The sequence below is a fragment of the Eublepharis macularius genome, chromosome 6, assembly GCF_028583425.1.
Source record: "Eublepharis macularius isolate TG4126 chromosome 6, MPM_Emac_v1.0, whole genome shotgun sequence".
NCBI classification, from domain to species: Eukaryota; Metazoa; Chordata; class Lepidosauria; order Squamata; family Eublepharidae; genus Eublepharis; species Eublepharis macularius.
Genome location: NC_072795.1, coordinates 56,222,605 through 56,235,136, shown reverse-complemented (window position 1 = coordinate 56,235,136; position 12,532 = coordinate 56,222,605). Strand labels below are relative to the sequence as shown.

At 41.2% G+C, this 12,532-nt stretch overlaps 1 protein-coding gene across 1 annotated transcript in view; it reads right to left on the bottom strand.

The window, feature by feature from the left end:
• The window catches only part of EPHB1 (EPH receptor B1), a 421,589-nt gene that overhangs the window by 55,039 nt on the left and 354,018 nt on the right, over window positions 1-12,532 (bottom strand). The window contains exons 10-12 of the mRNA XM_054982436.1: window positions 6,863-6,985; window positions 4,176-4,423; window positions 3,086-3,301 (exon numbers count right to left, since the gene is read on the bottom strand). Coding sequence (XP_054838411.1) covers window positions 3,086-3,301; window positions 4,176-4,423; window positions 6,863-6,985 — 587 coding nt within the window. The remainder of the gene's footprint in view (window positions 1-3,085; window positions 3,302-4,175; window positions 4,424-6,862; window positions 6,986-12,532) is intronic.

Here is a 12,532-nt window from a genome sequence, read left to right as displayed (position 1 = left end):
TGGTTCCCCATGTAAAAATTATCTTCAAATAAACAATTAGAATAAGAGGGAGAAAGGTTCAAGTGTAGCTTTTCACATGTTGTGTGGGTTTGTCATTCTTATGGAATTATTAATGTAGGGAAACTTTGGAAAATGTACTCCACCCATTGCTGTCTCTCAGGAAATAGTCCATTCTACCACATCAGAGCCAGTTTGGTGTAGTGGTTAAGAGCGTGGGACTCTAATCTGGAGAGCTAGGTTTGATTCCCCACTCCTCTGCTTGAAGCCAGCTGGGTGACCTTGGGCTAGTCACAGCTCTCTGGAGCTCTCTCAGCCCCACCCACCTCACAGGGTGTTTTGTTGTGGGGATAATAATGATATACTTTGTAAACCACTCTGAGTGGGCATTGACTAGTCCTGAAGGGCAGTATATTAATCGAATGTTATTATTATTACTCTGTACCTCATGACTACCTCATTCTGCATAGATGAGGCCTGCCAAAGATCATGGGAGAAAGAGCAGGTAGTGCAATGATGTTTAGGTTGCTCTACAAGGTGACCGCAAAGGTCTCTGTAATATGCATATGCGTATATACCACCAACCACAATAAAACCAGTATAACACAAGCATCTTCTGTGATGCTTTAGAGGGCAGACATCATGATTTTAGGCAAAGGGCTTGATAGTTTTCTGGCTATCTTCCCATAATATGTTTGAATGACATCTTTGGAATACCATATACAGGAGGAAGTTGATGCACTGGAAGATTTAAAGATGAACTACTACTGAAGATAGATCAAGAAACAAGTCAGAGGGAGGCTGATTTTAACATTTAGCTATAATTTTTTCTCCAAAGACAATTCAGTGCTGGGATAAAGTTACTGGTAAGGCTGCAGAATCTGCTTCCTTGAGTGGTTCCACCCCTGCCCTCCCCCTCCCCCCACCAAAGCTTGCAAAGGTATTTATTAGGAATGCTTTAAGCATAGATTATTCTGATTTAGAGCCTAATTCTGCTAAGGACCAGAAGGTAGTAGACATCACTACTGATAAAGTGCAGGATCTGCAGAAACTAGCCATAGAGCTCCATGTCTTAGGAAGACATCAGTCAGAGCCCTTTAAGCCAACTGTGAAACTAGAGTCTACAAAGTCCGATATAATCACAAGGTCAACCAAGACCACAGTGACTTGCTACAGCCATCTACCATGAAAAAACAACATGCTTCTCCCAAAATGAGAGAATTTATTGTAAGAACTGAACTGGACTATTTTTTCCCCATTCAGGGCTAATAAGAACCCAGGAGAGTCAGTTTGGACAGGCAAAACTGCAGGGGGTAGGAAGGGGTATGCGCTTTTATCCTCACACTGTGACTCCAAGGCTCCAAACAACAGGGTGCAGTCAGATATAGCCAAGCTGAAAATTAAACCCAAAATTAGCCTTTTCAGGTCATCTTGGGGATATCTGCAATGAGCCCAAAGCCTCCCCAAATTCTGTAATAAAAATTTATCTCCTGGAATTCCAGGATTGTTCTGATTTTAGTAGGAAAGGAGAGGGAGGAAACTGGCTCCACTAGACAGCTGTTGATGTCTACTAGAGATGGGCATGAACCAAAATACAAATCAAAATTCATGATGAACCAGGCTGGTTCGTGCTTCGTGAACCAGCAGTTTGTCAGATCCCATTTCTGACGAACCGCCATGAACTTTAGGCTGGTTCGTTTGGTTTGTTTTTTGGTTCGTCACTGCAGACAGCCTAGTGCCGATCAATCAGTTTCCTAGGCAACAGGGGATGGACTTCCTGCAGACCTTCTGCTGACCTGGAAGGGACCGTCTGCTGACCCAGAAATGACGATTTTATGACCTGGATGTGACGTTTTCACAAACCAAACAAAATGGTTTGTGAACCGGGGACGCAATCATGAAAGTTCATGGTTCATGAAATTTGATGAACCACGGACCACATGGTTCTTTTTTTTCAGGTTTGTGCCCATCTCTAATGTCTATACAGCTATCAGCTGTTAGATAGGGCCCGTTAATTTAAGAGATGGAAATGGTGACTGCCCGACAATGCCAGCTTCCTCTCTCTGCCTCCCTGTACCTGCTGCCTCAGGGAGGGAATGTAGGGGAGGTTGGAAAATGTTCCAAATTTTGGGGATCTGAAAAAAAAATCCCAAATGGTAATGACAGTCCAGAAATTTTGGGATAACGAAAAACATGCCGTCTTCAATATCTGGATCTGAAATTAACATGAAAAAATTTCAAGTGCACATCACTAGCCCAGATTAAAAGCAATTTATCTTTTAAAACACTGGAAAGATAGGGTCATGGATCTTTCCACCTAATCTGGTTTGGCCTTACTTTAAATCCAGAACTACAAAATCTTATTCTGCTGTTATAAATCTCAAAAAGTGTGATCGCTCTTGTCTGATAGATTTTTGTATGGATGGAATATTTAAACTTTTCATTAAAGAGCTATATTTCCTATCTGAAACACACATTAACTTTTTTTAATGTGCTTAAGTGGTGACATCCCGCTCCCAATTTGTGACATTATACCACTGAAAGATGACATACACTGCAATAGGAGAACCCAGACTTAATGAGCTGTTGGCAAGCTCAGATGTGATAGAGGAGGTGTGTTATCTTGACAATAACATAAGCTCCAGAAAGAGCACATTTTCAGTATCTTCACAATTTCATTTTTAGCTCAATGGCAGTGAGGTGGCTGCTGTGATGAGCCTATTGCATCCTAATCATGCATACTATTTTGCTGTTGCCTTGAACTGCCATCTGCTATTGTCACCTGTTTGCTTCTGGCAATGATTCCTTGGATGAGACACTTTTTCCTTCCCCCCCCTCTCTCTTTGTCTTATATATTTAAATTTAAATTTCTTCAGGGCCAAAACTGATTCTTAAAAGATGACTACCAGTGGACCGTGATCCTCATTATTACACAGCCCACCCACAATATTTTGTGTAATAAACATTAGAATAAATGGTCAAGTCAGCCCATTTTGTATCAAAACCAGAATGGGTGAGAATGTAATATTCCTGCAATTCTTATCACTGGCTGAATGCTAACTGCCCAGAATGCGGGACTGGTACATACCAACGAGCTGGTATAAGTTGGGTCTGAGGTGTCGTCTTGTAGGTAGCGTGAGAGTCCAAAGTCAGACACTTTGCAGACCAAGTTGCTGTTTACCAGAATATTCCTGGCTGCAAGATCCCGGTGGACATAATTCATTTCTGCAAGGTACTTCATACCAGCTGCAATCCCTCGTAGCATTCCCACTAACTGGATTACTGTGAACTGCCCATCATTTTGCTGCATTTGTAAAAAGTAAAACACCTAAATTATTATTTATTCAGAGTTAACAAAGAATGCAGGGAAAGAAGCTTCCACCACAAATAGTCTAACACAGGAAGTACAATCTGAAGAAATAGGGATGCTGAGGAGAGGTCCTATGTATTAATGTAGTTCGAAGGTCACGGCTGAAAGAAGAGGAGGAAATAAAAGGCAATAGGCTGAGAAAGAAAGAACCTGAAGAAATCATAGGTTAAGGACAGACAGTTGTGAGACAAAGTGCAGAGAACACAAGAAGCTGAAGGAAGGAAGGGGCAATGAAAGGGATGCTACATTTAAGGGTAGGAAAAACTCTGCAGTGGAGTCAACAAGGGGATGGGAGGAGATGTAACAGTACTGGGAGAAGAGCTTTGGTGCTCACAACCACAGCTGCTAAAATGCAGTAAAAGTTTGGATATTTGCCATCTTACAATGCATGTTTGGATATTTGCCAACCTACAATGCATGTTTATGGTGACATCTGACTTCTAAGCAGTGTTAGCAATTGTGAGCAAAAAATCTAAGTGTAATTGGCTTGAATTTTATGACATTGTTCCACTGCTGTTGCAGAGGCTTTCCTCTAGCGCAGTGCCCATTTCCTCTGTTGCTAGCACTTCTGTGTACAAGATCAATGCTTTTCAAGGAGCCCTTATGAACACAGAAGTGTAAAAAGGTTGGGTAGAAGTGCAAGGGAACCATGTCATAGGATCCATGCCATAGTCTGGAATTCATTAACAGAAGTGAAATGATATGGGCATGGCATGTAGAGCCTGATTTCTACAGCCCACCATCATATAAGTCAGTCTCATTAGCTGATTCCCTTCTATCATAATACATTTGAAAAAGTAACACTTACTCGCAGGAAGGAATCCAGCGCTCCATTTTCCATAAATTCTGTGATGATCATCACTGGTCGGCTTTTGGTGACCACCCCCTCCAACCGAATGATGTTTGGATGATCAAACTGACCCATGATGCTGGCCTCACTCAAGAAATCCCGCCGCTGCTTCTCAGAGTAGCCAGCCTTTAATGTTTTAATAGCCACATAGATTTCTCTCTTTCCAGGTAGTTTCAGGCGCCCTTTATATACTTCACCAAATTCCCCTGTAATGGGACAAATACAGGTCACAATGGGTTTTGTCCAACTTGGCATTTCAAATGGAAAAGCAATGAACTAATCAACCATTCACTTGGTTGCTGCCTGTAACTGCAAGTTACTTTCTAAAATATTTGAAAGAACCCTGAAAACTTATCTTTTAAAAAGCCCATCCCTGCATAAGGTGAGCAGATAGAGGACAAAATACACATTCAACTTACTCATCCTATCCAACCCACCATGCTAAAAATATTACAGACCTTTATTGTCAGGATGTTGCACTGACAGCTCTGTTTGTATCCACATACACACCCCTTGGATAATTTATTCATCAATTCAGTCGTCTCTTGCATTATACTCATTCAGCAATTAATTCAACAGCATAATATTTGACTATGTAATCTGCTACGCTTAAAAAAGACATCATGGTCACACATGAGGCTGCCTTATACTGAATCAGACCATTGGTTCACCAAGGCCAGTATTGTCTACCTAGAAAGGCAGTGGTTCTCCAGAGCCTCAGGCAAAGGCCTTTCACATCACCTACTACCTGGTCCTTTCAACTGGAGATGCCAGGGATTGATTCTGAGGCCTTCCGCAGGCCAGGCAGATGCTCTTTATCACTGAGCCGTACCCCCTCCCCACTGTGATCCTGCATATACTTAACAGGAAGTAAGGCCCACTGAATTCTGTGAGACTTGCGTCTAGACAAGCCTGTGGAAGACTAAGCAGGCAGGAACATTTTAACTCTTCCAATGTAATGAAAGGCTAAAAAAGAGAAAGAAACAGGGCAGAAAACAGCGAGCCCGTTTTGAAAGCAGAGTTAGCTTGCTGTTGAGCTACCATTTTCTTAACTCTCTCTCCCATAGTAGGAAAGGAAAGGCTGTGGAGTGACCAAAGGACTTGGTATGGGGATAAAAGGTGTGAAAGAGGAATTAAAGGGGCTTCCAGATAGCGGCTCTTCCAATGAGTGCTGTGCCAACACAGGAAATATTCCAAAGAAGAGGTGCTTCCTACTGGAAAGGTTTGAGGCCGTGATGCTGCTTCCTTAGTGTCATCTTGTGGATGCTGCTAGTGCATTCTGAGCAGACAATGATCAGAATGGGAATCTGTATGCAGGTGATAAACATACCAATCGAGCATGTCTAATGCTTGCAAACAGTACCATCTGGAAGCACCCTCGGAAGAAAAAGAAGCTAATCTGAAGTGCTAAAGGCAAATAGCAAGCAATGGATGCAAATGATGGGTAGGCTGATACAGACATGCAACTGACTAGAAGAGGGTTTGGAGGTAACAGAAAAAAGCAGAGATGGGTAAAGGGTGGATTCAGACACAACAGACAAGGGAATAGGACAGGGCAACAAGTAGATGTTTATCTAACCCCCTCCCTCCGAGACTGTCTCCAGATACTACAAAGAGGTGGGCAGAAGGTAGAGTTGCCAGTCTCTCCTGGACCACCTTGTGTAGGGATTTTTGTACTGTTGGACCCTGGCATTATACACCAAGGCACTCCTTATGCAAGAGTCTCTGCTCAGGAAAGCTTATGCCTTAATGCTGAAGAGATCCTGAGCTTCCGTACTGGCTCTATAAACTTACATCTTGGTAGACAACAGGAATCCTAGCCAAAATAAGTGGATTGCACTATGTCTGTAGCAGATATGTGATATTGTGCAGTCTTCAGCTAATAACTCTTTCCTCTGTGATTGACAAGTTTACTGTGGAATACCTTCCAGTCATTCATTGCAACTTTCCAATTTTTGTTTGCTTTTTTAAAAAATGCAGTAACCAAGCCCTCTGTCTGGGGAGGGAGAAAGAAAACATTGTCTCTTTTAGTATTGCATGCTATTAATGTATAGTCATCAGCAATTTGGGGCTGTACAGTGACTGAGCAATACTTACGAAGCTGGATCCTTGGTGGGGATGGACTCCTGTGGCCATGGATATGAGAAGTATCTGGAGACTACTGTAACCTAGCTGACCCTGGTTATTTTGATCATCAAAAATATTCTAAGAGAACATTTAGGACTAGTGATTTGAATCCTCTGTGTGTAGTTCTTTTATGCAGCCTACAAGTATGAATAGGTGGAAATTTTGAAGAAGGGCAGGAAACCTTTTCAACTGAAATTAGCTAACTGATCAGAGAAAGTAAGATTCCTGCTCTGGTGGATAGAGAGATGCCATAAACTAGGGAGCTATTGCCCTACCTATTTATTGTTAATTAAACCAGGGAACCCAGCAATGTATTAAAGTGAGTCAATTAATTAAGAACTGACTTCTAAATCTCGGAAGATTCAGTTAGGCTTTCAGGAGGAACAGCACCAGTCCATTGTTAATTGAGCAGAATAAGCCTGAAAATACACAATGGAAGAGGGAAGGAAGGAGAATGAAGGAAGGGAAGAAGACAGAGAATGGCACTGAAAACCTTCCAGATGGGAAATGAATCACACCTGCTCCAATGACTTCTTCAATCTTCACGAAAGACACGTCAATTTCCTTGGCAAACTCACGAACAGCTTCATTGGGATCCTCGTAGGTAAAAGGGTCAATGTAGATCTTCATTCCTGGGGAGCCTTCTCATTTGAGAGAAGAGCCAGACAAACAGAGGGAGAGAAAAAAAATCATATTCATCTCTGGGAGGAGGCATCAACAGCATGTCTCCTTAAGCCCTTTTTCCTTTCCTGCCTATCTTCACAATTATCTTCCTTGTACTTCTGATTTAGGGATGCTTCCAAATTTTCCTAATTTGATTTTCTTCCCAACATTTTGTAATTTTGAATTATCTTATTCCGATGTGGAATAGATGCATTCAGAATTTGCCAGTGTTCCATTATTATTTCTGAATTTGTGGACAGCACTGTGCATACACAGTTTACCACAGATTCCAGTTCATTACCAATACATGTGTGTTTTGATAAAACACTGCAAAAAAGCAATCTTCATGTGATTATACATACTAAGATTCTGTGTGTATTTTATCAAGATGCAGATTGCATGTGTTCATCAGTAAATCTTGATGCATTCACAAGTTTGAGCATATCAAAGATGCTCTTTTGCAGTGTTTCATTAATGTAAACAAGCACATGGGTAATGTGGGAGGGAGGATGGTGCAAATTAACCAAAGGCGAGGAAAGGGACAGGAAATTACCTGTTCCAATTTCAGAATTAATTTTAGAAATTCTCCTGGTTAAACCAGAATTCAAGTAAAGTAGAATATCGGACAGAGTAAATATGTCAAATTGTAAAGGAAGAGAACAGGGGAAACTCCATACTCTTGTTGCCTTCCTCTCCTTATATTGTTCTCTACTTCTCCTACATTAACTTTTCTCTTGCTGTTCTCCTTGAAATTTAGAACATATTAGTTATAACTGGCAGATTGGGAGCAGGCCACGGGTTGCTCCCAGAAAGTGGGTGCACACCGTTATTTATTGAAGCAGTAGCGAATCCATTAGCAGAAAAGTCAAGGAAAGAACTGCAGGTAGAGATCAATATTTATCAATCTGACACCTTTTCTGCGTAGGTCTGATTGCAAGGGTTAGGCTGGGTAGCTGTGGCATAGCAGTGGAGTGCAGAGCAAAAAAATAAAACAAAGAAAATAGCAAGCTGGGAAGAGAAATGGAGTGAAGAGAGGAGGAGGAAGACGGAGGGGGAAGAAAAAAGGAAACCATTCCAGAGAAAGTTTTCTCAGAAATAAAAAAGAAAAATCAGAAGGATTCAATCAGAGTAAAAGAAGATCATCACAGTGCCCTTCTAAAAGAGGAGGCGTACACAGACAGATGAAGGACTTAAGAGATTGGAGAAAGCCATTTGTCAGCTGTCTGGCATTCTAGGAGTTTTCCATTTGATTCTCACTGACCAGCCTTGTAGCCTCTTCATACAGCTCTCTCTCATTTAGACTCAACATTCAATCCACAAGAGCAAAGTTACAAACCAAAACTATTTTGCTGGTTTGTATGGCAAACACACTGCAAGTTTATGATGCTTCCCTGTCCATGCATAACAAGTTTTTTTTTATTTACTCAACACACCTTTGATAGCTTTGCAGCTGCTACTGAAATGACAGAATGCAGCAATTACAAACAAGTGAATATCCTAATGATAAAATACAGCCTCCGTAATAAATACTCAGGCTTTACTTTAGCCTCCTAAAAGTATCACAAGAGCCTTTATAGTGGGCTGCCAAAGTTCTACCAGACATAGCTGGGAATTTGGGAGGCTGCCTGTAGGAGTTTACTCTGGTAGAAACCTTGTTATTTTGCTCATTAAATTTTAAGAGAAATCTCACACTCAGGAACTCATATTGTATTGGTGGAAGCACTTCCTCCCATCTGGTGTATATTAAATAGTAGAACCCATGAATCTAACAAAGACCAGTCAAATGCTACACAATTGTACTTTTCAGGATTAAACTCTGTACACCTGACTATGAGAAATCTGGTGGTATCACCTGTTATAAAGGTGACAGGGATGTTTCTGATTTGTGTCCAGACGTAATCAAAGAGAAATGAGAGCCTCCACTCCCTCTCAAACTGTGGTATACACCACTAGCACCTTTTCTGAAAGGATCTTGTCTTGTTGCATTTCTTATAGCACCACAAGGGTGCTGCTATAGTTATGTTTGTAAAATCCAGCATATTCTAGCAGCAAGCTCCATTCCTGTGAGAGTGAACGGGGAGCTTGTATTTTATAAATGTGGATATATAGCCTAGCTCAAGTAGGGAAAGTGGCCAAAGCCAGATAAAGCACACATTATATTACATCCTTATAATTGGCTTGTAAGTCAGAAGACCAAGCTTGTATTCTTGATTTATCCAGGAACAAAAGTCTTCTGGTTCAGAGATTTTCCCCTTTTCTGAACGACAGGTTCAGCTAAGGAAATAAGGTATTCCTTCCCCTTTCTGAAACTACTTTTCCTTTTATCTATTGTCCACCCTTCTTTTCATATTGTCAACTAATTCAGGGAATGTTTGGCTGGGTGGTATTATTTTGTTACTGAAAAGACTGGAATATCATTTAAAGAACAGAGGTCCTCTATCATCCCATCAGTTTATCTAGTCCTACCATTCCAAGTGTTTATTCAGAGCCCATTGTTGAACAACTCATATGTCAGCATTACATAGGCCACATTTGACTAGGAGATATATGAACCCAGAAGAGAAGGTTTCAGTCCTTGCCTTCATATTTGTTTCTGCTTTTTGTTATTTGTGTTAACACAGCTCTCAGTAGGATTGCCAGGTCTCAAGCTTTGACCCTTGAACTCAATTTCTGGAGCTTAATCCAGGGCCTCAGAGCAGCAGATGGAAGTGTCTAGGATGTTAGCTAGACCACACAATTGATGGCTTCTTTTAAGACTTCTGTGAATGCCTGTTTCTGTCAAGTATTGGCATGTACATTGGAGAGGAAAGGCAATAATCTGGCACTTAAGAGTTTCAACACATTTTATGCTTAGCAAACAGTTAATTTCCATGCTATTTTTAATTATTTTTTAAAATTTTGTGAATAGTCCCTTCCTTCACAGCCATGTGATTGTGTCTACTCACATTTTAATAAAACAGGCGGTACAATTTCAAACAGTGTGTGGAAGTAGTACCACTAGCACTACTGTTCAACCTGACAACACCAGTTCCATGCCATGACATCACCACCAGGCTCTGCCTTCTGAGGGCCAAGCTACACATGACGAATGACACTTGAACAGCAAGTGTATTTCTCCCTGTTCACTTGCCCTCCACTCAATCCACTTGCCGTTCAAGTGTCATTCGTCATGTGTAGCTTGGCCCTGAGTCTCAAGGCTGAATACCTGGCAACTGTCATCCCCAGCAAGGAATGGTGAAAGACAGAGGTCACAAGTTGTGCCAAAGAAACAGGTTTCCAGGGCTGATATGCTGCGTATGCCATTTTAGATGTTTAAATGCTGTAATTGGAGAAGCCTTTCTAGCCCATAATCCAGGCATCAATTATTTACATGCCAATGTTAAGCATATTAACTAAGAAGTAATCCTGGCTCATGTCAATGGGACTTGCATCCAGGTAACTGTGTTTAGGATCACAGCTTTAATTTCTTTATCATTTTGCTAATTAGAAACAAACAGTGCTCGTTAGCTACAGAGTTAATGTAATTAACAGCTCCAGGCCATGTGATACATGAAGATCCCACTCTTCGAACATCCCAAAACTGAAGAGGAATGATGAACTATTATTTTCTCTTAGGATATTCCCAGACTGAGAGGTTTTGTTTTGAAAGTCAGAAATAATGATTCAGCATGCCTGACTCCCACAAGCCACATGGGAGCTGTGTAGCTCGCCATCCCAAATGCTGGTTATTCTAATGGTGGGCCAACTGTGGCAGATCAATGTGGGTGGCATTGTCCACAGCAGCTACTGCAGTGCAATCAGCTCCCCCCACCTTTCCTTGTGATATATTTCCACTGCTTCCAGTATGGTACTACAGCACTAAATCCACAAACAGGGGGAAACTATTTTCTGGATGCAGCCTGAGGCACAACCTGGACCAAAACTAGTCTTCTACTGCCAGTGGCAAAGCTGCAACGAAGCCATCTGTGCTTTGCCCAGTACATAAATTTTTTTATGGCTTCATCACATACACTTTTACTGTTCCATAAATTCTTTTACAAGTGCAGCTGATGCTCTAGCAGGATTACAAAGGAATTTACAAGATCATAACCAAGGCTGGTTTACAGATTAGAAAAGCAAAACAAACATATAACACAGAAGAATCAAGCTGGGGACACAATGACCTTGCACCTCATAACTGTAACCTCTGTCGGTCTAATGTGGCTTCTCAGTGCCCAGCAACAGAGAATACCAGTGAGCAGACAGACAGTGTTTGTGGTATTAACAAATGGCTTGTTGCTCTTTACAAACATGAGCGAATTTGTTACAGTTTAGAACCAGATGGTTTGACGTATTTGGAACAGCAGGTATGAAAGAGTAAAGATCACAGAACAAAGAGCACATCCTGTTTGTGATGGCAATAACATTTGAAGTTCACATGGAAGGGAGGGGAATTGTAAGGCAAATCTCCCCAATTCAAAAAGCCTCACTCTGGTCTGAGTCAGGCCCAGATCCTTTTGAATCAAGGTATAGGCCAAGTGTAATGTCTGTGCCCCATTCATGCCATTAATTGATGCTGACCTGTTATTCTGAACCAGTGTTTAATGCTGTACCTTCATGTCATCTTGCCAATGCCATAACTACTTTGCTTTCACAGGCTTACTGAAGCTGCAGGTGCCTTATCAAACAGCTTTGGAACTCTCAGTGCTTGTATACTGCTCGCTCCCATGAATTACTGTGTTTCAACTTTAATCTCCTGCTTTCTCAGTGTCTAGACTTGACAGTTAAAATATGCGAGAAGTTCTCAGGACTGGTTCGTGCCAAAAGTTATGTTTACTGGTGGGAGGGGGAACGGAGTAATTGTGTTCTTTAAGAAGAATGATTTTCACACATGTTGCCATTCCTGTCAACCTGTTATTACTGCTTAGTTGCTTACCTTGCTTCTGAGTAATCCTACGGACATATCTGTGGAAAAGATCTGATTCCTGAATAAAACCTTTTAACCAAGAAACTGGATTCTTGCTGTAATGGTATAGGGATCTATCTGCCATAACCTGTCATCCATAGCCTGACACCAAGAAAGACTTTTCTGTACCTCAGACTTTGCAAAATCTTACCTCACCAGGGATGAAACAACAAAAGATACACCTCACCTTCTTTGCCTCCAATTGTTTTCCCAGTGTCTTGAAACTTGCCAGAAAAATTAGCAAAACAATGTTTGACAACAGAAACCTAGTTCCTTGCCTAGGTGTATATGGAAGATGGTATTTGCGTATACAGATATATGTCTCACTAGCATACAAAATGTGTATTTAATTTACAAAAACAGCCACATAATGCTAATGGCCAGCAGCTGAGACAGCTTTTGAAAAGGATTAGATACATTTATGGAGTAGGTTTATCAATAGCTATTAGCTGAAATTGCTTATTGGAACCATGATACCAGTGATGATAATAAGCGATGGATACTTGTCAGGCTAGCACCCAGAATAACCTGGCTGGTCACTGCTGCAAACAGAATGCTAGGCTAGATGGAGCCTGACCAA